The 27,356-nt window shown below is 50.8% G+C and overlaps 1 protein-coding gene across 3 annotated transcripts in view; it reads left to right on the top strand.

The window, feature by feature from the left end:
• Positions 1-27,356, top strand: part of PEMT (phosphatidylethanolamine N-methyltransferase) — a 47,464-nt gene that overhangs the window by 7,709 nt on the left and 12,399 nt on the right. For all 3 annotated transcript variants that reach the window (XM_018915808.3, XM_030229667.2, XM_009091781.4), the window contains exons 3-5: positions 14,478-14,593; positions 22,341-22,486; positions 26,962-27,073. In XM_018915808.3, the coding sequence (XP_018771353.2) occupies positions 14,478-14,593; positions 22,341-22,486; positions 26,962-27,073 (374 nt within the window). The remainder of the gene's footprint in view (positions 1-14,477; positions 14,594-22,340; positions 22,487-26,961; positions 27,074-27,356) is intronic.

The following is a 27,356-nucleotide window of genomic DNA, read 5'->3' as shown; positions in this document are numbered from 1 at the left end:
CCACCCACTGTGCACGGGTACCTGCCAAGGCAAGCTGTGTTTGGGAAGCTGAGCCATTTCTGTGCCTGTTCCTAGAGTGAATTTGGGATCCAGCTGGTGTGTGACGTGCCAGCTCAGCATTTCTCAAAACCAAGGTCAGAATCTGCCTCTCACCTCACAGCTGACCCGATAAGCAACCTCCTTTTTTTAGCATCTGCAGAGAGCTTCTGTGAAAACTTAGGGTCTTTGTTGTATAAACTGGACTTCTCTTGTTTAGTATTTTAAAAATAAACTGCAGGCTTCTGGCAGCCCTGCTGGAGTAAGTCAGCACACACACAAAAGATGAAAAAAAGAAATATTTAAGCCAAGAGTCTTGTTTCCATATGGGATCAGAGGATTATCTTTAGACCCTGGAAGCTGGAAGAGGCCCTTTCTTCTCCATCCCACTCCATCCCTCTCCTGCCATCCTGCTGCTAAGCCTTCTCACGTGCAAGTCTGTGGCCACCTGTGTCTCACGGGACAAAGGAAAAGGTGCAGCTGGAAGCAAAAAAGAAAATGGTTTCATCTACCCAGACTGGAAGGTGTGGAAGAGGCAGCTCCTCCTGTGTGTCCCTGGGCTGTGGCAGTGTTTGTGCATAGCCTGGGGACTGGGAGCTGCTGGAGGGGAGAAGCCCACTGCCACCCCTGGAATGTCAGTGATCCAGGGGCTGGGCAGGGGCCTGCCTCAGTCCCAGACATGAGCTGGGTGTATTCCAGCTGTGCCATGGCACAGATTGTTTAGCAGAAGCCTGCCCAGTTCCCAGAAGGATGGGCTCTCCCAAAATAGGCTGTTTTGATGGGGAAATGCAGACACGCAGTGTGCTGGGTGCTCTTGGGAGGTTATTTCTGTAAGCCCTGCTGCTGTGCCTCCATCAGGATGCAGCTGCATCTTCTGCATGTCTGGAGACTCATGGTGGGGAGGCAGTCCTTGGGATTTCATGGTGAGGGTGCTGACCCTGGCAGGCTGGTGGCACCCCAAAGAAAATGCCACCTCATTTCCCCTATTTTTTCCCTCCTGGATGAACTCGGAGGGGACACATCTCCAGTTGCTCACAGGGCAGCAGCAAATGGGTGGGAAATAGATTAGTAAATCACTAAAGCAAAACCCTCCATGTGTTTTCCACCTCTGTAATGACCTCAGTGACATGTACAGCTGGAAATGGCTCTTGGCAGGAGCATCCCACATCCCTGGTCTCCTGAGTGTGGCACCAGATACTTCAGCAGCCTGGTCAAAGCAGTGCTTGTTGGACATTGGTTCCTTGTAAATATTAGGAACCTCATCTTAATTAAAGCAAACAAGTATGTGCAGCCTCTCAGGCTGCCTGCCTGCATCAGCCCCCTTACATTCCCCTTCCTAAGGGATCCTGACAAAGCTTTAAAGCCCCTGTACCCTAACCCAGGGGGAAAAAGTTGCTTTTTGGAAGCTGGTGCTGATGTATTTCATTGATAGAGGACATGAGCTGTGGACACAAGAGTGTGCCTGGGTTGGTTGATATATGGCAGAGGGATGGGAGCAGCAGTGCACTGACTGTACAGAGCAAGGAGTTTTGATTTTGGAGGGTGACCCCAATCCAGGGGAAGGGCTGTGGAGCTGCTGCCTGAATTTTCCTGTTCCCTACAAAACCATCTGAACTTCTGTGCTTGCTCTCATGCAGGAATGAGGTGCAACTTTCTTAGGAAGTTAAAAATTTGGTTTCCAGAAAACACCTGCACATGCACATGGCTTGGACTGGTGGAAGACTGGTGGGAGCTCTTGATTTTCCCATGTGTCATTGAAATCCTGAACATCTGTGATGAAGTACAGACTCACCTGGATTGGACAATATCTTACTTGTTTTTTTCTTTGTGAAGCCTTTTTTGTTCTCTCTTTTTACTCCCCCAGACCAGGGATGATGCAGCCGTGGGCTCATTCTGCAGGTCTGTATGTGCAAGCTCTGCTTTGTCTGGCTGAAGGGTTTTCACTTGCTATCTGTGTAGGCATATTTTTGGTGTGATCCTTTCTGTACTTCGGGGGAGAAAAAGGCTATGAACAGCTCACAGCCCTGAAGAGGGTGAAATGGAGATGGGTTTTAGCAATTTTCTGTGCTTTTGGCTGTTGCAGGGAAGCCTGACGGTCAGGGCTCCCAGAACGCCTTCGTCACCTCCTTTGTACTGTGGGAGGTTTGCTCATTATCTGGTTTCTGCTTGGCTTATAAAAGAAGCTGTAATTGTAGCAGCTCCTTGCCATAAAAGCAGAAAGACATTTTCTGTGAAGGAAAGTGTACATGCAGCTTTTATGATCCTTTACAGTACTTCTTCTGCCCGCTTTTCTTGCCTCCTGCCCTTTGTCCAGCATCATCTCTGTGCCTGCCTGCTGCTCAGCGTGAGCACCTCTGGCTCAAACCTCTTTTCTGCACCTTTTAGATGGAAAAAGTTGGGCATCCTCCTTGTCAGTCTTGTTGGGTGAAGGGAAGACAGACCCCAGATCCCCCCGTGTAGTCAGGTGTTCCAATTCCTGCCTCTTCCCTCAGAGCTGCCAGCCCAATAGCAGATGTTCAATCTGCATCATCCCAGGTAGGGTTTTGGACTGGGGAAGAGAACCTTGTCCATCTGTCTGTGACTGAGGTGTCCATCTGTAACAGGAAGTAACACCCCTTCTGATCACTTTGAGGCACACATGCCTGTTCCTATAAAAAGCCAGAATGACCTCAGACGAGATACTGTATTTTTAACTATGAAGCATTCCTACTAAGTGCCCTTTCCTGTTTATTTTTACCAGGACATTGTTGTAATGACTGCAGACTTACTCATTTCATTCCCAAGGCTGGAGAGCAGCATTGAATTAGTTTCATTCCGAGATTTTGTTGTACAATCATTTTCCAGAGACTGATGAAGCCAAAGCGGGTGCATTGCCCAATGGAGGAACATTACTTTTCTTCCTGTATCCATTAAGCTTTGGCCACTGGTGCAGATGTGAGTAGAACCATATCTGGAATGACTTTCTCAGCCTCTCTCCTCCAGCTCTGTGCAGGCCTCTAGTAGAAATGTGTGGAGCAAAAGGCTGTGAGAATCTTTGAGCACTGGATGAAGGGCTGGTATCTGTATCCCAGCACCGGGCTTTGAGGCTGCAGGAAGAGGAAGGAGCTCCCCTGGCGTGCAGATCACTGGATCTGAGGATGGCTGAGTGTTCACTCAGCTTTTGGGTTCCTTTTCTTGCATTGAACAGATGAACAAACACATGGGGCACGTGGTTACACCCACCCACACCCAGAGGAACCCCAGTGCTGGCACCAGAGGGGTCCAGTGGCTGTGTTTAACCCTTCAGGCTGTTCTTACCTGCTGTGCCCGTGTGTTGAACATCTCATCCCTGGGCAGAGGGGAACAGAGCCCGCGTTACATAAAGATCACATTGTCCCTCTCTATTGTTGCTGCCACGGCAGCAGCATCACAAACATGCGTGTCCTCAGTGGGAAATGTTCCCAGGGGAGCTTAACACGGAGCGTGGAACATGATCTGTCCAGCTGGGAGAGGACAGGAGGCCCTTCCAGACGAAATCAGTGCTTTGCTGAGCATGGCCAGTGCAGCCAGTACCTCTATTCCAACCACCTCTCACTCCTCTGTGAAGGAGTATTGGATTTCTCTTGCATTTTGTGCTCTCTGAGGCGGATTTATTTTCTTCTCCCCCCTTCCCTGTCCCCCTCCCATCACAGCTCCTGGGGGAACGATGAGCGGGTACACGCTGTCCAGAGGATGGGTGTGTTGGGACTCCTTATTAGCAGACTTATTCTAGAGAATTAAACCCTAATTTCACAAAAGGGCAGCAAGAGAGAGGCTGCAGCTCTGCGAGAAGCTGAGTTGGCTTTGTGTGTTGTTTGCAAATAGCACAAGAAGTCCTGGTCTGAGCCTGCTGGTCCTGGTCACTGGGGTATTGTGACCAAAAGAATAATTGCTGTGTTTCTTTCCTATTTAAAACAAAAATTACAAAGTCATGTACAAGGAAACCAGCCATGGCTCCTCTACCATGCTGTCCCTTGTGCATCCACTTGTTTTTGGTTTCAGGCAGGGCTTTAAAATGTTCCTATTCCTCTTCCATTTCATCTTTTTACCACCCCTCTGCAAAGTGTTCCTCTGCGTTGCCTGTCATTGTTTCTCCCTGAACTAATTGTTGTGTGTAATTGTGACCTGCTGCAGGACGCTGCCTTGCTCTATTAGAGAGAGGTGCTAATGAAGAACATTGGGTACCACATTACAGGAGAGCAAGGCTCTGCTCTCTGGGATGTGTACTTGCTGTACTGGTACTGCCAGCCTGGCAGAAATGGTGTTTTTGTCTCATCACTCACTGGCTAATGATTGTAATTTTTACTTGCTGAGAAACTCTGCATATTGTGGACTTCATTAACAGATACATGAGATGCTACCAGTCCTGCATAAGGGGGAGAGAGGAAGAAAACAACCCCTGCGTGGAGGCAATTTTGTTATTTATCTGTAGCAGTAGAAGGGATGCAGAATTAGTGTGGGATTCGGCAGTGTGGCTAATGAGCTGGGCTGAGCTGGAATCCAAGCAAACCTATTAAGGAGAGCAAACTGCAAAGATGATGCCCAGTCCTGAAAACCTTCACATCAAACACAGGATCCAGGCAGTGCTGGGATGGCTCAGCTGCTTTATCTTCCTCTCTGTGGGGCTGGGTGTTTTTGTGCTGCTGGGTTTGTGTCTCTGGAGGCTGCTGCTTGCTGTCACCCACAGCCTTTCTCCATCCCCTTCTCTCCTGCCAGCTCCCTCTTACTCATACATTGGGTGAATTGGAGCTTCTGATTTAATCTTTAAGACAACAGAGCCAGAGTATTTTCACTCCCATGGGCCACAGCTCCTTGAGTAATTGCCTGAATTGAAATATTGCAGCATCCAGCCCTAGTTTTCAATTGCAGGCAGTGTGACATCTGCAGGTTGGGCTGGCTGGGGACACTGGCTGCTCACAGTGGTACCTGAACCTGTATCTGCAATTAAATACAGGTCGTACAGGAGAGAAAGAAACACCTGATTTAGCTGACACCTCCAGTATAGCTTTACACAGTCTCTGCAATGAATCAGAGGCTGCAAGTAATGTCAGTTGTTAGGTGACCTCAATCTCCTTTTACCTGGAGCCTGTGAAGGCTCGTTTCAGTTCAGGAACAGGATATTTCCTACATAGCACACTCTGGCTGAAGATTGAGCATTTTCACTCCACCTAGAATAACTGCTTGTTAATCAGGCTGACCTTATTTGCAACGGTGATAGCAATTGGAATTGGAGGTTTGCAGCAGCGTAGGGAAGCTTTGAGGAGCAGAATAGATGCTTCGTGATGCAGATAAAGCTTTATCTCCACATTTTAAACCAAACCCAAGGCTCTGAGGTGAATTCAGGGTGACTTGACCTCAGCACTGTGATCCCTTGGGATCCAGGGCCTCGTTTGGAAATAACGCTTCCGAACAGAGGCGCGAAAGTAAAAGGTCTTAAAAAAAAAAAAAAAAAGGAGAGATGTTTATCTTGTAACGTGGCATTTGTACTGAGTCCTTGCTGACAGTGTGGTGCAGCAAAGAGCTTGTCTTCCTAAATCCGTGCCAGTTCAAACATCGTCAGTGCTATTGTTGGATCGCTTTGTTTGAAAATGGGTCTGTTGGGTAGAGGGCCTCGTTCAATGAAAGCAGCTGTGTAGAACACTTCAGGCTCTTCCTCTGCTTTGCTTTATTTAGGGCTGCATGAGTACAAGCAACAGGAAAAAATCCCATGCAAATACAGGATGTGATGTGGGCAGAATGTTCTCAGTCACTCAGGAGACTGGCACACACCTTTGCTTCTGGTTTGTTTATGAAAGTGCCTGCTATGGGCTGCCTGTTTCCAATCTGTTTGCCCCAAGGAAAACACTCTGGGCTTCAGAGAAACGTGTGAAAATACAAGGCTTGTGGTTTTCTGGATGGGGACTGTGTGCAGTGGGAAGCTGAGTGTGGGCCAAGTCATCTGGGCATGGAAGATGAAAAGAAATCTGGAAAAAAGCTTCACCGTCGTGCTCATGAGATGCTCATCTGGCAGCACTTGCCTTCCCTCTGAGCTCCAGCAGAGCCCCACATATTTGTGTAGGGACAGTTTCTGCCTTTCCCTAATCTCAGGAGATTATTTTATTTGGTTGCATTCCTGGTTTAGAAGAGCTGGGTGTGTCCCAGCTGCTCCCCATTCCCCCATGCAGCCCGTGTCCCTCCCACTGTTGGGCCATCCCTTCCACGGCCCAGGCTGGGACTGGGAAAGTCCTTCCCCATCCTGTGCTGTGCTCTGGAGAAATCATTATTTCACAAATAGTTTTTCCAAGGGATTTGCTGGCTGGGAAAATGGGGTTGGGCTGAGCCTGATTCCCTGTGGCGGGAGCACATTGCCCTTCCCCTTCACTCTCGGGGAGCTGATCATAAGGGCTCCCCATGCCCACGCTCAGAATTAATTAACACAGCTCGTTCTGGGTTATTGAAATCACCTGCCTTCAGCTTCCAGCTCTTTGGACATAAATCATGAGCTCTTTGCTTTGAGGAGAAAATGTTCGGATTTTGTGTTGGAAATTGCTAGCAAATACAGCTCATATTCTGTGTCATTTTTGTTTTTATTGAAGAGGAGAGGATGTGGCTCATGGAACATCGATGGACCCAGGCTGCCTTGGCATACACTAAGCAAGGGCTTGTTTTCATTGCAGCCAGCTAATGAGATCCTACTTTGACAAATCCCATAAACACTATTAGAGAAATGAAATTTTTTATCTCACTCTTTATCATGAGTGAATTCAAGGTAAAGGCTCGTATGGAGGTAATCTGGAGGGATAACTCTGAGGTAAAGCGTACCCAGTCTTTATGAAACCCTTATCTGTTTACCTGCAGACTTGTTTTGTTTCCCCCCAGCTCAAGGCTGTTAGCTGAGGTGACCTGTGCCATTTCAGTCCAATTACTTTCACTAGGCATGGGTGCAGGGAGGGTTGTTTTTTAGGCTAAAAGTGGTGGAAACAGGCTGGGTTACTTCAATGTCCTTCCGCTTCTTTACAAGTGGAGTCACTTAATTCTTCTCCCCGTGTCAAAGCGCTCAGACTGGACCCTGTTGACCTCCTCACTGGCAGCATTCATGAGGACAGAGTCACTAGAAGAGGCACTCCAGCTTATGTTTCATCCTCTTAACTTGCTGGTTTGGGTGATGGGGACTGTAGACAATGAGGGTTTGTCATGCTGTCTCATCTCACTTCAGCTTTTTGGTTTTGGGGAGCAGTCCACCCTGCTCTCTGCTTCTAGGTAGTTCTTTTTTTCAGCACTTGGATGTTCTCCTTTTTTTTGAAGCCCTTTGTGTGTTCCAAACCCCATGTTCCAGTATGAGAGCCTGCAGACATGTGGTTTTTCCCCTCTGTGCAGCTCTTTGTCACCTGGGTGTGCAGCCCTGGTGTTCCAGCTGGCTGTTCCTCACCTCAGTGTCCTTGCACAGCCAGGCCACATATCGCCTTGTCTCTCCAAAATCCCTCTCCTGTTTCTTTTGGCTGGAACAAACAACAAACCCCCCATCCAGAGCCAGTGAAAGTCAATGGAAAAATCCTCCTTGTGTCAAATCGACGCCTTCCTTTCCAAACTGAAAGCCCTTGGCAGACGTGGAGGAGCTGAGCTGTGCTGCTCAGCTGTGGCTCCCTGACAACTCTTACTGCCATCACACCAGTGAGGCAATGGGAAAGGGGAAAAACTTAACTGGTGTAGCTTGCTGGGGAGACCTGGATGAGCCAGCCTGTCCCCTTCTCTTGGGACACTTGCCAGCCCTCAAACCGGGGTGCTTGGAGCCTCCAGGCTCTACCAGAGTCCCTGCCATGCTCTGCCTCCACGTGCATGGGCACAGACTGTCACCTGTTGTCCCCAGTGCCTCTTGCTTGCCATCAAACCATCTCTGGGTGCATCTTTTCTTAGGGCATTACCATGAGAAAGCCTGTACAAGCTCCATGGACACAGCCCTCAGCCTGATTTGCCTCGCAGCTCACATGAAACCATTAAGATGCTGCTTGTCTCTTCTCATATCAGTTCAATGTTTTAATTGCATGAACTGGAAGCTGCTGCTCCAGTACTTGGTGGGGGAACTTCACAAGGCTTTAATCATTTGTTAAAAAGCTTTCAGGCTGCATTACCATCTGATGGCTCTCTGTAATGGAGAGCCTGTGAGTTGAGAAACCTACAGAGAAGTAACTCAGTCTCTGCATCAGGTAGTCCAAAGCTGCCACAGTTTTTCCTAGTGCAGGCAGGGAGCAGCTAAGGAAAGTGGAGCCCACTGGGATGCTGGCAGGAGCTTGGCAGCTGGGAGCATCTCCTGCAAGGCAATGTGCTGGCAGGAGGGGCTCAGAGCCTCATGGTGGTCTCCTGGTCATCCCAAGTGCCAGCTTCTCCTCCTGGGCAGTGTCCAGTGGGGGTGGCTCAGCCTCCAGCTCTGCAGTGCCAGCTTTCCATGGTTTAGTGCTTGCAGAGGTGAGGGGTGGTACTCCCACCCCACCAAAGGGACAGCAGGTGGGATAAAGGCTGCTGGATGATCTGCTGGCCCCAGTGGAGGAGTATGGCTGAGAGCTGGTGGTTCCCAGCCCAGAAGAGATGGTGGGTGGGGAATGCCTGAGGGACTAAAGGCTGGAGGAGGGAAGACACCCGATGGTGCCCGTGTTGGGAATCACCAACCAGCGATGGGCGCTGGGGTGGGCACTCAGGAGTCCCCACAGCCCAGCTCACCCCTGCCCAGGGGGTGACTTTGGGGCTCTTGTGGGTTGAGCACCCCTTCCCAGGGCCGTGTGCCCACCCAGGGCTGGCCTGGTGCTCCCACCAGCACCAGGGAAGGAGTTTTCTGCTTTGTATCGGAGGCACCGCTGTGCTGGGAACGTGACTGCAGGGAGGTGACAGCTAATTGCTGCAGCGAGTCAAGGACTGTTTAAGCAGCTAATTAATTCCTCCTAATCAGCCCTTGATCTGTTGAAAACTGCATGGCATTATCTCCTCTGCTGCAACACCTTGATAATTCCTGTCTGAATGGCCTTCACGGAGAACATATTTAAATAAACTCAATAGAGATTTCAGACAGATAGCAACTATAATTACCAGCTTGTACAAATTAAAACCGTGGTTTGTTCTGTTCTTTTCCTCCTGCCTTCGCTGCCCAGAGCTCCTGCTAATCATGTTCCTGCTGCCAGTGGCACGCAGGTCCCCGGGGCATTTTCTGCACATGCCTTTGGAAAGCCTGTGCCTGGTGCTGGGGTGGGCTGATGTGGCTGCACATGGGCACACGCCAGCCTCAGGTGGTGTCATTCCTGTGCCAGGGGCTCAGTGCTGTCCTGCTGAGCTGCAGGAACAGCACCCACACATCCCATGGGGTGGCCATGCACGATCCTCCCCAGGAGCAGCCCTGCAGTTTTCCCTCCTCTCTCTCCTGAGCTTTGCAACCTCCTGAAAACACAGAATTTTTCTCACCTAGGAGGGACTCGCTCAGCCAAAGTGATGCAGGCTGTCAGGGTGGCCACAGTGTCCCCCTGGTGCTGTTGGTGCTGCCCTTTGGCACTGCTCTGTCTGCTCTGGGTGCTGCTGGCTGCAGCAGGGCTGGAGCCCCGAGTTAGGAGGGATAAGGTCAGGCCATACTCATTTCCTCCCCAGCCACTTGGGACAGCCAGAAAGGCTGGCTCCTCTGGCATTTGGCAAAGGTCACCCAGCCCCAGTGCTTGCATTTCCATTGCAGCCAGCTCTGCTTCCCTGCCTGCTCTTGGGAGCACCACAACCAGGCCCTGGGTGCTCAGGTCTATCTTTTTCCTCCCTGTCTTAAGATAAATGTAATATCTGTGAGCAGGGTTGTTTTCCAGCATCCAAGCAGTGACAGAGAGCAGAGACTGTCCTTATGCTTTAATGAGGGATTACAGGGAATCAGAAAGGGAAAAATGGATTTTTCGTAACAGGAGCAGGTCGATGCCTCTGGTCTCTGTGGGTGCAATAAGGGTAATATCAGGTTTCTTGCTCTTTCAGCAGGTCAGGAGCAAGCTGGGGCGTGTCTTTCCCAGTGGGAGATGCTCACATGGAGCCACCTAACCCCAGAGTCAGGGATTCTCCTGCCCTAGCACCCCAGGGGAGAACAAATCCCCAGGCTGGCCTAGGAGAGGTCAGACTGAAGGAGAAATTTATTCTGTTGGAAGAAATTCCTTACTATAAAAATGGTGAGGCCCTGGCACAGGTTGCCCAGAGAAGCTGTGGCTGCCCCATCCCTGGGAGTGTCCAAGGCCAGGTTGGAGCAGCCTGGGATAGTGGAAGGTGTCCCTGCCCATGGCAGGGGATGGAATGAGATGAGTTTAAGGTCCCTTCCAACCCAAACCACTCAGTGGTTCTGTGAAAATAAACGTGCTCAGGTCAGTTTTGTCTGAAGGTTTTTGTTGAGCTGGGGCTGGATCACCCATATATCCAGGGTTTGCCCTGTGAACTTGCATCCTCTTGGGACTGGGGCTCAGATGTGCCCTGGAGAGCTCATTGTTCTTCCTCTGGACTTTTCATGGAATTTCTGACTTCTGGACCCCTCAGCAGGCTTCCTAGACCCCATGGGATGGGGGAAAATCCTTCATGCATGTCAAATACTGTGAGATGGGTATGTAAAGGGAGGACATCCTGTACACTGTCGTCTTTTCTCCATCCCAGACTTGGACACTGAATATTTCCATGCCAACAGTTTGTCCAGGGCAAGGGCAACCCAAGAAATGTGCAGAGCATCTCCCTGGCTGGATGATGGGATTTTGCAGGATGTAGACCCAGTCCCTCTACCCTGCTCCCTGCAGAGCTGGGAAGCAGACATTCACCTCAATCCTCCTGTGCCTCAGTTTCCCTCGATTTGAAAGAAGCTGCTAATCCATCCCAGCCTCCCAGGAGTGCCACAAGGCTAAATTCACCAGTCCCTGCACGTTTTTCTTTGGGTACCATGGTGATGGGGCAATGTGAGGACATAAAATGACTGATTTGCATTGAGATGCAAGGTGTCCCTTTGTCCTGAGCCTTTGGGCTATCTGGTTTCCTTGCCCATCTCTAGGGCAAGCCAGATATAGCAGTGGAGTCACATGAAACAGCACAAAGGCTCTAATTCAGAGCTGGGACTGAGCAATTAAAATGTAGCGTGTTCAGAAGGCAGCTCCCGTGGATGGCAGACAAAAAGAATCAATTTCCTTCAAACAAATACTAAATATTAATGAGAGGCCATGGTCTGCCATGCACACAGAGCTGGAAGGAGCATTTCCCGTTGATCGCTGCGGAGGCAGGTTCGTGAGATGAAATTGCTTTTGGAGTGGTTATTTGTGGCCTTTCACGAGGTGGCTCGTGGTTTGCCTACCCAAAAAACAGGAGAAGGAAATGCAGAGCATTTCCATTTTCCATCAGGGCAGGCACTGGGGATGTGTGCCTGTGCTTTCATTTTTGTTTACGCACTTGCCCGAGTGGTTGGGGAAATGTCTTGGAGCGGTTACGTAGAAATCAGCCCCAAATTTACGTCTAGAAGGAAGCAATTCCCTGGGAACATCAGCCAGCTGAGCCTGCCCCCAGAATGGCCTGCCAAAGGCAGAACATGGGACCCAAGAGCATCCCTGGCTTTGCAGCCACATCCGCTGGTTGATTTATTTCAATAACGAGCATTGGGGGAAACATTAAAAAAATTACTTGCAGCCCTCACCAAGTATCCTAAAGTGAAAGCAGAGTGCTGGGAGCTTAGGAAGAGGAATTTTTTCTATTGCTTTGACCCTTGGGTAAGTCAGGAAACTTTGTATTAACTCCATTTCCAAACTCAGAGTTGGAAGAAAAATAAAAATGCTGCTCTCTCTCCTTTTCCAGGACACGCAGCCCTGACATGGGGCTTGCCCATGGTCAGCCCAGTGCCCACCTTAGCTGGAAGGACAGACAGCACACCAGGAATGGGTGCAGCCTCCTGGGAGACTGCTGATCTCAGCCCTGCTTTGTCCCACACACAGCCATGGAAGATGCTGGAAGCATTTTGCATCCATCCCACAGTACATAATAACACATCAGCTCACGATTTTATAAAGCCATTAAGGCTGCTGCATAGCTGTGGGTCGATCGAGTGCTAATATTAGCTCAAAATGACTAAAATTAGAAAATTAGAACCCAGCCAGAACTAATTAGTTGTTCAAGGAATAGAACCAGAACCGGAACTAATTAATTGTTACTGAAATATCGCCGCAGGGCCCGGTGGGTGCCGCCGCTTCCAGCCCCGCTCTGGCTCCCAGCTTTGCTGGATGGCTCCTGTGTGGGCTTGAAAAGGAGCCTGGGGTCCCATCTGAAGGCTGTGACAGCTAAATAAGAGTTGGCATCTCAGTCCCAGCTGTGTGATGCAGCACCAACTGGGCTGTGCTGGGAGTGATCCCATCGCAGCCGTGGCAGCTGCTGTCTGAAGGGCTCGGGAGCGCGGCCCCTCATCCCGGGATTGCTGCCCAGATGTGCCTTTCTAAAGGTGAGGGTAATTACACTGACCGCCTCCCAGAAGCACACCAGCTCTTCCCTCTGATCCCAGTGGCTCTGCCTTCTCCTTCTCCTTTAGCTCTGCTGCTGCTGAGGTGCTCTTCAAAGCTCCCTGAGCAAGCCAGGAGCTGCCATCCATGCAAACACTGCCAGAATAATTTCCAGGGAATTAGGAAGCTGGTACAGATAACTGGCACGTGGCTGCATTTTTCCATCTCTGACTCAAGTCACCTGTATGGTCACTTCTTTTTGCTTTCCAAAGGTGGTAATGCACCTTATATTTCTTTTTCCACTCTCTCAGCACTCAAACAGCAGCTCCGATTTTAGCAGCAGCGTGACGCACGGTGTTTTAAATTCAATTTAGAATACAAACTATTTATACCAGCCAGAAAAAGGCAGTGAAGCAGCTCTCTCTGTCATGAGTGGATTTGTAATTTCAGAGCAATCATTGCATAACTAATTGAATCAGCTCTCAGCATGTGAAATCAGTGCCCCTGCTTATCAGAGGTTTTCATCGTTCCCCCCTCCTGAAGCCAGCAGTCCCCCTCCACCAGCAGCACTTTGTGCTTCTGCAACAGCCTGGGAAGAAAGCGAGACCTGCAAAGCTGCCTTTTTCTGCTCAAATTGAGCCAATAAATTACCAAATACATTCAGAGTAGATGAAGAGCTGGGTTGCAGGTGGCCCCGAAAGCTGCCCAGGCTCCGTGTGAGGGAGTGAAGTGCATTTGAAGCTAATCAAGTGCCAGCCATGTCTGAGAAGCAAATTGGTGGCGAGATGTTCTGCTGACTCCCACTTCCTGCTTCATTGCCCAGGTGTGCTCTCTCTCCCTGGCTGGAATTTCGGGTCTGATGTCTGATCCAAACCTCCGGCTTGGTGCCTGAAAGTGGAGCCTGAGAGGGCAGTAAATATAGCAGCAGCTCTCCCAGGGATGCAGGAAAGGTAGAGAATAAAGTAGCTGTAAGGGTTTTTATCAGCTGGGACTTCTGGGCCTGGATTTGGTGACTGGGGTGGGTCTGGTTCTGCAGATTTTGGGAGCAGCTCCAAGCACCTGCATGCAGCAGCCCCTAGGGTGAGAGGGCACTTCCTCATCTGTGGGGCGGTTTGAGAAGGGGCCCATCAGCATCTGCAGAGCAGGGAGCTGAACATGGGAACAAGGGAAAAGTGTGCTGTGGAGGATGCTAACACTTCCCCAGGGATGCTGTGTGTGGATGTGTGAGTCCTGGGCTGTCACTGCCAGGCTGGGATGTAAGGAGGGCAGACTAAACATGAATGGCTACAATTGCTGAGTGCTAATGAAGGCTAAGCTGGTGAAAGTGGAAGGAGATCTCTGGGCAAAGCTGGAAGATCTTGTCTTGGGAAGGCTTGAGGGAGAGCTTGCAACTTCTCTGGATGTGCAGAGGGAGGGGTTGTTCCTGGCAGGAACCCCTGAGACTGGTTGTGGAAGATGCCACAGCCCAGAAAATGAGAGCTGAGCATCCCTGTGTTGCATCCCCTACTCTGAGATCTGTTTTCCTTTCAGGAGAGCAATATTAGGATCCACAGCAAGGGCCTCATTTCTGATGGTCAGGGGACAGCAATGCTCTCAGCCTTGTTGGAGACGTGTCCTAGCCTTGTATTCCCTAAAACTGATGTGTAGGGTATTTTCTGGTTTGTTTTTTCTCCTTTTTTTTTGAGCCTCTTGAGCCTATTTAAGTCTTTTTTTTTTTTTTTTTTTTTTTAAATTGGTGCTGCCGGCTGACCTCGTGTGCAAGGGCATATGCAATGCAAGCAGGGTCTGGCCCAGGTGGGAGAAAGAGTTCCCATCACCAGTCTTGATTCAGCCCATGTCCCATCAGTGGCCTCCACTTGCTTCTTGCACAAAGCCACACAAAGTGTTCTGAGCGTGCGAGGCCAAGGCTGTGGGATTTGTGCTCCTGGGGCAGCGTGTTCCAGGCACCCCAACCACCCACTTTGTTTTCCTTTGTCTCTCCAGGTAGCCAGATGGGAGCACAAAACACAAGCACTCAGCCAAACCTTCGGCTCTCCCCGTGCTGCCTGTTACTGCCTGGGTGCTGTGATCCTGGTGCTGAACTGTGTGCGCAGCCACTGGTAAGGAGCTCACCCTGCTGCTGGAAATCCATGGAAAGAAATGCCCCTCTAGAGTGAGGGGGAAAAGGGACATTTGCTCAGCAGTGTTAAATCCAACCCCAGCCTATTGCTTTTCCATGGTTGGATAACTTCAGGCAGCAGCAGATTTATTCCAGGATTTGTAATAAAGATGAGGGAGGCAGCAGCATGGCAAAGCCATCAGTTTCTGTGGTCGTTAAGTGTCACGGGTTACCTTGCTCTGCTCCCTGGGGATGTTTCCTCTCTCCTGTGAGCAGCCCAGGTGGCAGGGCTGTTTACACAGGGTGGATCATATGTAACAGCAGAATTTTTTAATTTTCTTGTAAAAATCATAAACAAAATGAAAGCTGCTTTTAAGGAGCCGCAGTTTCCTGTGCAGAAGAGCAGGATTACCTGTGCACTTAACAATCAATCTCTTGAAACTCTTATCTGCTATCTCTAAACACTACCTGTGCTAGCTAATAGTATTGTATGACTGATACTCCATACTCCATGGGAATATGTCCTTTAAAGTTCCCAGTGCAGCAGAGAGGTTTTACTGCAGAAGATTTCCTCAATGCCAGCAATTTATCTGCGATCTGCTTGGCTTTATCTCCACTGCTGTTAGGAGAGACAGACTCACTAAATTCCCAGGTTCAATTATACCAGGGTCACAGCTAATGGGTTGTTTAGTACTCTGGGTAATTTCCCAGGCGCAGAGTTCTCAGGTTGGAATTTGCACATGTGTTTAAGAGCTCTGCTTTCCTGGAAATGGCACCAGGACCTGCCCTTGCCCTTCTGTGTTTGTCCCAGCCACTGCTGATGGCAGAAACTGAAAGCAAGCTTGCAGTGAGCAAGGCTATAATCGAATGCAGAGGGCATGTGCATGTGCTGCTGATGTCTTAGTGACACAGCAGGCTTGCATTTTGCTGGAGAATGTCTCGACAGTCTCTTGCACAAATTACATAGTCACTTGTTGTCTGGGAAGCAATGCAAAGCCTTGTCCTTGCCTTTAATTAAAAACACAGCTGGTGGAGGGACAATCTTCATTTCCAGTGGTCCTGCTGGCTCCTGGGTCAGCGAGGCTCATGGGTCACAGCAAGGCACTGAGTGGGAGCTGCTGTGAGCCAAAGTGGCCTCATGTGCCCTGGCACTGTGTCACACTTTGCCCCTGCAGAGCCCTCAGAGCCCCACCAGGGCTGTGTCCTGAGTCTGTGGGGACTGTGGGACTCACTGGGTTTGGGCTGCCTGTGCAGCCCAGCAGTTGGGCCCTGAAGGAAGCAGCAAGGTCGATCCAGGGGCTGGAAAAGCCCCCTCTGCACCTTGGGTTTGGAGGAGAGGCTTTGGAAGATGGGGCAGCTCAGCCCCAGCAGAACACAGATGAGACAGCCCATCCTGATGGGCCAAAGCCTTTCAGATTTTATTGCAGTGGAAAGTTTATTTTGCTCAGATGTTTCCACGTGGTTGGGTTGTTCCCTCCCCTTTCCTTGGTGCTGAAGTTGGCCTGAGTGATGGCTAGCAGGCTTTGGAGGCTCTTCTGGCAAGGCAAGCCCTTAACTGTGGGAGGGATTGGGTGGTTCCAGGGTGATCATCAGGGCAGCAACTGCTGGAGTTATCCCAAAACACACCTGGGAGCCTCCAATCCCAGCTCAGTGAGCCCTCCAGGGCTGCCCAAGGCTTATTGCTCCAGCCTGGAGAGCTTTTGCTGCTTGCCAAGGATTCGTCCTGCCCCTGACCCTTGCAGGAGGTGATCAGCCAGGACCAGCCCAGGGTTCCACTGACCAGAGGGGCTTCGTGTGACACAGTCAATATCATCTCAGTGACCAGTGATGCTGGGAGAGACATGTCTAACTGCTCTTGCTATTTTGCTTTTCCCTTTATTTTATTCTCTGAGCAGGTTTTCTGCTCCTCAGCCCCTTGGAGTCCATCCCTTGGCATGGGCTGTGCCTGGCATGGTGGCCAGGGTGGTTTGTGCAGAGTGTGAGGGCTGCTGATAGTGAGCAGAAAGGCAGCCTCAGGGGTCCCTCCACCTCCAGAGCTGTAATCCAGCCTTTAAAACTCCTCTTTTCCTGCTCTGGGGACTTGTTACGTGGGTGGGGCTGCCAGGGAGCGATGAGGAGCCCAGGGGATGTTTCTTTTGGTTTTAAAAGCCTCCTTCCTTTTTGCAGCTGAATTTCTGAAAGGCTCCGAGCTGGAGGCGGAGGAGAGGAGGGCAGAGCAGACAGAACTTTGGGAGTGGGTTGGCATTTTGGCTGACAGCACCTGGGAGCCAGGATTGTGGCTGCTTCACATGGGGTCTGTGCTGGGGTCCTTCCTCAGCCCATCACCCTGATGCTCTTGTGCCAGCTCAGCTCCAAAAGGATACTTTGCTTGTAAGAAGAGGGATGTCTTTGTGCTCAATTAAGTAATTAGATGCTTCCCAGCTCTCAGCTTCATTATTAGCCTTGGTTTGCAATCCAGACTGACCTGTGACCAGAGGGGACCTGCTTAGTCAAGTGCACAAGACAAGCATCCTTAATTGCTTTGCTGCAATGATTATTTTCATTACAACAGTTTCTTTCTGCAAGAAGCAAGGAGCTTCCATCACTGAGGTTTTAATCTGTGAAAACAACTCCTGAACTTTTGAACTGTGTGCAGTTTGTGGCTGTTATCTGTGTGACATGGGACGTGACAACCTTCACTGTCCTCCAAATTCACATCCACTATCTCTCTCTCCTCCCTCACCCCATTGTTGGTATCTTTCCCTGCATCAGTTTATTCACAATTAGCCACTGGCACTGCCTCTGAACCTCCCTGCACTGCCTTTGGCACACCCTGGCACACTCCCCACCCTTGGGGAGGTACACAGGGAGGTTCTGAGCCTCCCTCCTGAAGGGTCTCAGGATGTTTGCCTGAGCTTAAAGGCAACCCCCACGTGCACACCTTGACCGGGAGGGCTGCAGCTGTTGGGGTGTCTCAGTGTGAGCCCCACAAAAGCTGTGCCAGCCAGTGCCACTGGCAGTGGCTCAGTGGCATCGTGCTGCAGGCTGGCATCAAGTCCTACATTGATGCCACACTCTGGGTATTGCCTCCTGTGTGGATTTCTCACTTGGAGCTGACGCTTCCAAGAAAATAAATCCGCCCTGGGACGGGATTTTGCACAGAAAAGGGGTTGTTTGTCATTGCCAGGTAGTGCCTCTCACCTTATTCTCAATCCTGTTTAATTTTGTGAGCTGGCACCATGAGTGAGTGTGCTGTAAATGGCATCGATCCCGGAACCACAGGGCCCTGTGTGCAGAAGTGACCGAGGCTGGTGATGGGAATGGAGCACGGCCTGACAGAGCTGGTGCCCCCTCCGAGCCACAGTGCCAGAAATATCTGATCCCTGCTCAGGAAAAGCCCCAGGGAGCCAACAGCACCTCCTGCCCACAGCATCCAGATGAGGAAACCTCACAGCTCAGATGTAAGGCAGGGGGAGAAGCTGCCACAGCCCCCAGCTGACCTAAATAACACACACACCCCAGTGCTGTCAGAAAAGCAAAGTCATTATTGGCAGAAGAAGCTGTGAGGATGATGACCGGGCTGACAATTGCCAGTGGTATTGGCAGGATGATTTCAGTGTTGTTGAGGTTGCTGTTTTCTAATGAACAAGATCTTTTGTTGCAGCTTGTGCTGCTGGGCACCACCGGATGGTTTTTATCCCTGTTGCCTCCTTTAGCCAAGAAGAACAAAACCTCCAGCATGGGGGACAGACGGACGCCCCACACGGTGACTGTGGCACCTTGCAGGGGTGGCTGTTGTCACCGAAACCCTGGTTGCCTGTACCACTGCTGCTTCCTTGCTGCCTGCTGGCCCCTGGCCCAATTCTGCTCCAATTGTGCTTCTCAGCCCCAGTTTCCAGGCTGGTTTTTGGGATCAGGCAGGGAGCACTGCTGGGCTGCTCCCTGCAGCGACCCAGTTTGCTGGAAGAGGTCTTTGTCCTCCTTTGGAGGAGAGGGATGACAAAATGCACTTGGTGGGGGCCACTGGGAGATGGCCCCAACAAGACCTAGAAACCTCAGCTTCTTTTTTAGTACAGTATTTCTGTGTTTTCTTCCTGCTCCACGTGGCCTTTGGGGATGTGTTTTGGACTGTGACTTGTTGAGTTTTCTGGTTGAATAAATCAGCACCTGCTGTGCAAACCTGGCTGCACGTCCTGTCCGTGTCCCAGCCAGAGGATCTGCTGCCCCTTTCCCTCACTCCCACTTTCTTCCTGTGAACCCCCTGGTGTGACATGTCCATCCCCATAGTGCAGAGCCACTTTGAGTGGTTTTCTAGTTCATGTGGTGACATGACAGAAAGAGGAGAGGTTCAGACTAGATATAAGGAAGAATTTTTTAATGATGAAATGTTTTATGAGGATACACATGTTGCCCAGAGAAGCTGTGGCTTCCCCATCCCTGGAAGTGTCCAAGGCCAGGTTGAGTGGGGCTTGGAGCACCCTGGGGTGGTGGAGGGTGTCCCTGCCCATGGCAGGGGTTTGGAACTGGGTGGGCTTTAAGACCTCTTCCAATCCAAACCATCCTGGGATTCCCACAGAGCACTGATAAAGACTTCTGAGTGTCTGAGCAAGCACCTCTCTGTTTTTGGGAAGGGAGGGCAGAACAATGCCTCCTTCTTTGGCTGCTTCTGCCCTGCCAGGAATTAGCCAAATCTGCCAGTTTGGCCAGAGCAGAGTTGAAGGATCTGGGCTTTTCCCAGCTGGTGCAGAGTGTGAGCCTCTGGCATCGTGATTCAAACTGGCAAGTGTGGGGAGATGTCAGGGGAAGCCCCAGTTGCTTTGCAAAAGCTGGGGGCATCTTCCAAACCCTGCCACGGCAGCAGCCAGGGATGTGATCAAAGTAGGTCTCAGCCTCACCACCCTCCCTGTGCTGGAAGAGGGATGGATGCTCCTCACCATGGCAATGGCTCAGCTCAGCACAGAATGCAGTTCCAGGTACTGGGACAAAGCCTGGCTCTAATTGATGCCCTCTTGGATGCTGAGCTGCGCCGCTGCCTTGTCGTGAGCCTGAAATAAATGTTGCACCAACGTGACTCAGAGGCACATGAAGGAAGGGACTGGTTTCATGACAGACTGAAATATGTCATATTTCAGCTCCCTAGCAAGGGAAATGCCCCAAACCTTGTCCTTCCCTGCCAGGGAGGGTGAACCACAGCCAGGGAGGCTCCCTCAGCATGGTGGATGCTGCAATAATTGATGGCTCCGTGCTGCTTGTCACGGCCCAGCATCATAAATGCTTAAAAGGTTTATTTACCAATTCTGAAAACTCCTGAGCGCATCATGTTTAATGCAAATACAGAGTGTGTTTAGGAAGATATAAACCATTCCTAGAGGGAAAGACAGTCCATTATCTCCATGCAAACACCTCCCTCCCTAGCTGTAAGCCAGACAGCAGGGAACTGAGCAAGACATGCTGATGAGAATAACTAATGCAGGCCTATCCGACCATGGGAAGGAAGGATGGGATCATCTGGAGCAGGAGACACAGCTTTGCCAAAACAAACCATACCATGTGCTGGTTGCAAAACTCCCTGTGCTGATTCCCAGCCAACCAGTTTGTGTTCTTGAAGCCACCTTTGTTCAATGTTCTGAGACCAAGTCAGGTCATCAGCATGGGATAGAGGAGCCCCGAGGATGTGAGAGGGTGTGAATACAGCTCATCCAGAGCAAGAAGCAGGCTCTGAGGGCTTTGCTCTTGCTGTACTTCTTTCTGCTTTGCCATCTCTTTGCCAATGCCTGGCATCCAGGTGGGTTTCAGCACAGCATTGCTGTCCCAGGTTTGCCTCCCTGAGGATCCAGCAAATTCCTGTACAATCCTTCCTGGTGCTGGTGCCCTCTGGGTAGGTCCTGGCCAGATGTGGAGCCAAACCCTCATGCTGTGAAAGGCACATCCTCCTCTGTGTTAGGAAAGAGCTACAGAGCATCCCCAGGGATGTCAGGGTGTGTTTTGAGTGCACAGCCAGGCTAGGATTCCTCGGGCAGAAAAGCACATCCCTTCAGGGGGATTGCTTTCCTCCCAAACCCAGGCAGTGCTGGTAGCAGGGACATGGATTTTTTGGCTTCCTCATAGGGGAGACTTGTGTCATTTAAAAATAACCACCCCTGAGATGATGCAAAGGGTTGTGCAGCTGCTGCTGCCTCACGGTGCAGCCAGATCTGTGTCTTCCCCTCAGAAATGATTTTGAGCTAAGGCCAGTGTGAGCCTGGGGAAGCACAGGGAGCTCTGCTGGGCACTGGAGGAGAGCCAGCCCTGGGGACTGTGCCTACATTGCCTGGGGCCACGCTGTTGTTCCTCTGTATGTGCTTGGCTCCTGGGAAAAGGAATTTCCCTGTAATTTCCAGAGTGGAAATCACCCAGATGCTGTGGTTTTGCTCACTTCTGAGCATATTACATTTATTCCATGTTTTGTTTCCTTGCTCCAGTCCAGATTGATGATTGAATGTCTTATTCTGGGGTCCTAAAAACTCCTCAACAATAGAAAGCCTAGTTGGACCAAGCTCAAAGTGAACAAAGGATATCATCCAGGTTCCTAAACCACAGAGTTTAAGCATTACCCTGGGCTTGCTTGGTGCATGAACTTGCCATCAGTCCTTTGAAAGATGTGGTTCCAGCTGCCTGGCCTTCAGCCGTGCAGGCAGGACTGTCTCTCTTGGCTTTTATTTGGGCAACAGGGAAAATCCAGAGGTTTGCAGGGCTTAAGGAAGATAGACACCAGGGAAAATAGCTATCCCAAGCCCTGCAGGTAACATTATGGAAGCACTTTCCAGCTGAGGAGCCCGGGACTGTGGGCAGGAATAACTCTCCTGGCCCTGACAGACAGTGGTGGCCAGAGGTGCAGGACAGCTGTTGTTCCACTTGAATTTTAGCCTCCAGGGTGCTCATTAAAAAAAGGCTCAAAGTTTCCTACCTCATGTGTCAACAACATGTGGAGAAATACTTTGTAGGGCTCTGTGGGTCTGTTACCTCCTCTGGGTTATTAATGGTGTTTTTTAATCCCAGCATTGTCTCTTTTGTCATCGCGCGTTCATGTGGGAGCCGTGTGCCATGCTGAGCCTGCCAAGCCCTGCCCTGGGCAGAGCTCAGGGGGCTGGAGGGATGGGTCACCATTATTCCAATCATAAATGAGTATTTGCAAGGCCAGACCCAGAATGCCTGCCCCAGCCTGGGAGGGAGGAGCTGTGCTCACACTCCAGAGCTCCTCGTCTCTGGTATTTTCCTTTTGCTGTTCCAATCCTCCCCCTGGCTGTCAGGCTCCAGCCATGAATCACTCCTGGGCACGTGGCTAACACATGAACGCTGCAAAATATTTTGATGGAGGGGAACGGGGGTGGGAGCACGAGATAATGCAGCCAATTGTTCCCAAGCCTTCCAGTCCTGTGCCGAGGCATCACAGCCTCCAGCGTTTGCAAGGGCGTCTGTCCCAGAGCTCTCAGTCAGGAGGAAAACTGGGATTTTGTGAATAAGGCAAAGCAATTAATATCACAAGTCAGTGGGACTGGTATTTCCAGGTGTGAGCGAGGGTTGTGAGTAGAAATAGCTGCCCCAGGTCAAGCCCTGGCTCCTCACAGTCTTCAGCTGATTGCTTCTCCCATTGGGAAGTTGAGTAGGAGAAAGGGATCTGAAGAGGGATCTCCTCAGCAGCTTCCCAAAGCTCCACATCTCCCAGGGAGACATGAGTGATGTTAATTATGAGTTGCTGCTTTTAACAGCCCTTGTTGTCTCCCCAACAGCTTCACAGAAGCCATGAGGAGCCAGCCAAAGCTGGAGGGCTGGGACTGCCACTGGACCTACTACTCAGGCTTGGCCATCTCGGCTGTAGGGACCTTGTTTGTCATCTCCAGCTTCTTGGCACTGGGATTCACTGGGACGTTCCTAGGTAAGCACTGAAAATCCAACAGCTTTACCAGAAAGTGCATTTAATCCTTGCAGGGATCTCTTGCTAGGGCAGAGTCCTGCAGGACTTTCCTTGTCCTTGTTAGATTTGTCATTATGATACCAAAGCAGGACCCAACCCTGCTGTTACCACGGAGGGGATGGCACGGTGGTTTTATACAGCAAATCCCATCACCTCCAGCATCAAGGCTGGAGGTTTGGAGCACAGCTGCTCATCTGCCAGCCCAAACACCCTCCAGAAAGGGACCCCAAATTCAAGACCTCACAAGTGGCACTGGCACAGCGTGTGTGAGCTGTCCAGCAGCCCTGCTCCAAGCACCCACCTGCTCATCACACGTGCTGAAGCAGGATGTTGTTTGCTCTCCCCTCTGCAATAAACCTGATGTTCGTTGACAGATCCTTTTATCTCCCGCTTTATGGCAGAAGGCATTTTCCACTGTGCCTGCTTTCACATTTAGAGCGTAATTCTGTTAGCATTGTTGACTTTGAAAACATGCCAGTATGTGTGGAATTCATAAAAATAAAGTAGAGACAGGAACAATAAATATCCAAGGAAAGGGGCAGCTCCTGCTGGCTGAAATAATCACAGCCCCAGCTTTGACACCTCATTTAGGCTGTGCTTTTGCAAGTGCTTTACAAACCAAATTCAATTAGCTCCTGTGGCGTCGCTAGGAAGAAGAGAGGGATGTAATAAACCTTCCTGGTTTCAAGTGGAGTTGCAAAGAAATGTGTTGAGTTGGCCAAAATCCTGCTTCCAGAAATAGAGCTCAGCACTCCTAAAGATGTGCCCTCACCCTCCATGTGCAGCCTCACTCCTGGCCCCCTGTCACACCCCTGTCCCTCAGCTACCAGGCACCAGCATCCTCCAAAACCCCCAGCAGCCCCTGAAGTGATGTTGTGCCTGTGGAGACATGTCCAGAAAGGCCAGGCACAGGAGTAGCCATCAGCAAGAGCTGCTTGAATGCTCCTGAAGTTCAGCCAGATCTGGAGCTGTTTACGTAAAGCCTGATTCATCCCTCCAGGAGGATCCACTGGACTTGAACCGCTGGGAAAAAGCAAACAAGTGAGTCAGGCTCAGCGTAAGAGGTGAGAGGGCCCTGGCCCTCAGATCTGCATCCCCTGAGGCAGGGCAGAGGTGGGTGCTAGGGGTCCATATAAAGGCATTTCTGCTCCATCCTCCCTGCCACCCCTGCCCTGGGCTGACACAGCCAGGACCAGCTCTCTCTGCTAGCAGGGCGTGACAGGCACCAGGGCAGAGCTGAGTCAGGGTGGGGAGATGCCACACGTGCCAGTGCAGCCAGGCTGGCTCAGGACCTCTGCAGCACTGGGGCATGGCCCAGCTGGAGCCCCACAGAGGATCCATCCTTGCACTGGGAACAGCTTCTCCACTCCACACAAGCCCCACGAGTCCAAGTCAGCAAACTCTTGATGGAGAATGTCCCTCAGCGTGCTTTGTTGCCCAGCCAAGGGGAGGACAATGGGTCTGCAGGTCTCTGAGGATCTCATGTGGGATATTCTCTTGCTCAGGACTCTCAGGAGTGGTACTTCCAAGATCCATGCAGGATTTTAGTGCTGCCCTGGTGCTGCAGGAGGAGCAAGGACTCCACATAGCAAAGGGCTGCACTGCTTTGACAAGGAGGGGAGTTCAGCTTCTTCTCACTGTCGACATCTGAGCTCAAGAGAAGTTTTGAGAGAGCCTCTGACTGCAGGCACTTGAAAAATTACTGGAGCTGGATTTGACCCTTTGTGGGTTTTTCTACAGCAGTGACAGCTGAACCAGGCAGGGCACAGGGCTTCCTGTTGAATTCCTTCCTTACAGCACATTAGGCTTTGGAGCAGCTGCAGAACACTTTGTCTCTCTAGTGTGGGCTAAATGGTGCAGTGGGAGCTGTCTGAGTCACCCTTCTCCAGCAGCCTGGCTGTGCCACCCCATCTCCAGCACAGCAGCACCAGCTCCAGATGCTGTCTGCAGCAGCTGGATGTGTCCCCTCTCCCTGGCAGAGCCATCCCTGGTGCCCTGTCCCCATGCTGTGCCCTCACTGGGATTCAGGCATCACTTCAGCATCACTTCAGCACCCTCCTTTTTTGCCCTGTTTCCCAAAAAGCACAATGATGAGGGCTGGGTCTGTCTCAAGGCTGAGGCTGTGGAGAGGCTGCTTTGCCTGTCTGAGCCCATCTGCCTCATACCCTCCTACCCCAGTGACATTTCTTCCAGCACTCACCAAGGTTTCAAGTCAATCTGGCTTTGCCAAAGTCTGTTGCTGAGCCTGGAGAAGCTGACAGCTCTCTGGGGTGAAGCAGAGGGGGTGCTGCAGCCCAGGTCAGGCTCCAGGCAGTCTGGGGGACCTTGCAGAGTGGCCTTTTGCCACTGGGATCCCACCCTGAGCAGTGAGATGGCTGCACATTCCTCCAGCAAAAAACAGCTCCTTTGAGTGCCTCAGCTTGGCAAGGAGCTGATTCCTGATTTTCCTGATTTGAGGGCTCAGTGAAGGCACAGGAGATGCCCAGAGTGGTGCTGTGCAACACCACACACAGAGCTGTCCCTAAGCACCTCTCTGAACATAAACACATGGAAACCACCTCTCTGGTGGTCATGTTCATTGACCTGTGCAGGTTTAGAGGCAGAGATTAGATTGGAAAAGCTCCTGGGGAGTTGCCTGTGTGCTCCTGCTCGTGGGGAGCCTGCCTGGAGGGTTGCACAGCCCCACCAGTGCTGGGCACAGATAAACCTCTGCCAGCCCCACGGACCCAGGGCTTTGTGTGAACCTCCTCAGTGCCAGGGCCATGTGGGGAATGAGGTGTTCAGCTCAAGGGCGAGGGTGGGCAGGGGATAATGAAGCATTTTGACACATAAGAAAGCTCAGAAACGGGCTGTGGCAGGGGGTGATGTGTTCTTTCTACCAGAACAATCTCAGAGATGTATTGCCAAGTAACTGTGAGAACATATAGTATGAATTCAAGGCAATTATCTCACTTAGTGGCCTGCAGTTAAAACCCAAAAGCATTGTGTAATTGGGCAGGGGCTGTTTATCCTCAGAAATAAATGTTTTAGCACCATGTGAGGTCAAAGAAATTACACTACAATCCAGGTAATAATAATAACCTTGAATAGTTTGCACTCCTGTAATGCCTTTCATCTGGATTTGTGAGCACTTTCTCACCATACATTAATCCTCACCACCCTCTGTGCTCTAAGAAAGACTGATGTTATGATCAGTGCACAATAGCACCTGGAGGGACAGAGGAGACTTGCCCAAGGTCAGGGAAGGGCTGGCAGCAAAGCTGGGAGCTCAGCCCAGGGGGTGGCTGAGGGACAGGCTGCTCCTCATGGATCAGTGCTTGGGCAGTGGACATGGAGCAAGGATGGAGAAGAAGGGAATGCAGCTGGACAAGGGTCTGGAGCACCAGGAGAAGCTGAAAGAGCTGAGAGGGGCTCAGCCTGGAGGAAAGGAGGTTCAGGGGGAACTTTTTGGCTCTCCACAAGTCCCTGACAGGGGGGTGCAGACAGAGAGGGGTCAGGCTCTGCTCCCAGGGAACAGGGACAGGGCAAGAGGAAATGACCTCAGGTTGTACCAGGGGATGTTTACATTTGATGTCAGGAAAAAAATCTTCACCAAAGGGGTTGTCAAGCCCTGGCACAGGGTGCCCAGGGCAGTGGAGGGATTTAAAAGTCATGCAAGTGTGGTGCTTTGTGGTCTCACTTGCAGAACCAGAGATCTGCATCCTGGCCCTTTGCCCCTCTGAAATGTTGCTCACAAGCTGCACATCTTCTTGTCATTTCTTTCCCAAGCCCCTTTCAGGAGGATGGAAGGATTACTCCAAGGTAGATGGGAAGCTGGTTGGATGCTGACAGTTCTGAAAGCTTTCCTCATTACAGATGACAATCACCCATTATCATCATCATCATTGTGCCAATAGCTGAGTGTTTTGTAGGCAGAGGTGCTATTTTCTGAAATTCTGAGAAATTCTCTGAACTATGAGATAAGGGTGACATTATGGATGAGGGCATTTGGTTGTGGTGGTGGTGATGAAAACAGCTTCAAACACCATTTCACAGCACTGGGTTTATTTTCACATTAAATGGATTTGATCCCATGCACTTGCCTCCTCGTGGAGTGGCATTTGACAGGCAATTTTACAAATGAAAAAAAAACAGAATTAACCAGTTGGGACCTCGAGAACTGTGTCCTGATGAGGGACATGGCTGCCACAACCTCATTGCAATTGCAGGAGCCTTCCTCGTGGGCAAAGAGCCATTCCTGGAAAAGCTGATAGACACAGAGGAAACAAACAGCTTTTTTGTTGCTGTTTCCTCAGCCTGGAAGTCAGTGCTGAAAGCCTTAGCTGTGTGTCCCTGCCAGGGGTGCCCTGTGGCACAGGGAGGGTGTCTGTGTGCCAAAGCCCCCCACGATTCCCAGTTTCATGGAGCCTAACCAGAAGCTCTCTGCTTGCTCTTAGGTGATTACTTTGGCATCCTGATGGAAGAAAAAGTGACCAGCTTCCCCTTCAGCATCCTGGATAACCCCATGTACTGGGGCAGCACAGCCATCTACCTGGGCTGGTCCCTCATGTGAGTACATGCTCCTGCACACACCTCTGGTTGTAGGGGCACTGTGGGGTCTCTTGGCAGGGCATCAGGTGCCAGGGTGCATTTGGGGCCAAAAAGTCACTCTGTGATGGCAGAGAAAGTGCTGCCTGCCCTGACTTCTGGCTCCCTGGCTATTTTTGTGCGTGGAAAATCTTGTGCTGTCTCGAAACACTCGCAGCATTTGTTGTAGAAAAATAAATAGCGGCCAAGTGCTGGGGGAGAGGAGGCATCAGCAAATGCTCTGCAGTGAACAAGGTCCTTGGCA

Source organism: Serinus canaria, chromosome 14 (genome assembly GCF_022539315.1).
Source record: "Serinus canaria isolate serCan28SL12 chromosome 14, serCan2020, whole genome shotgun sequence".
Lineage (NCBI taxonomy): Eukaryota > Metazoa > Chordata > Aves > Passeriformes > Fringillidae > Serinus > Serinus canaria.
Note: the sequence above shows the minus strand (reverse complement) of the source record. Positions and strands in the feature narration are given on the sequence as shown.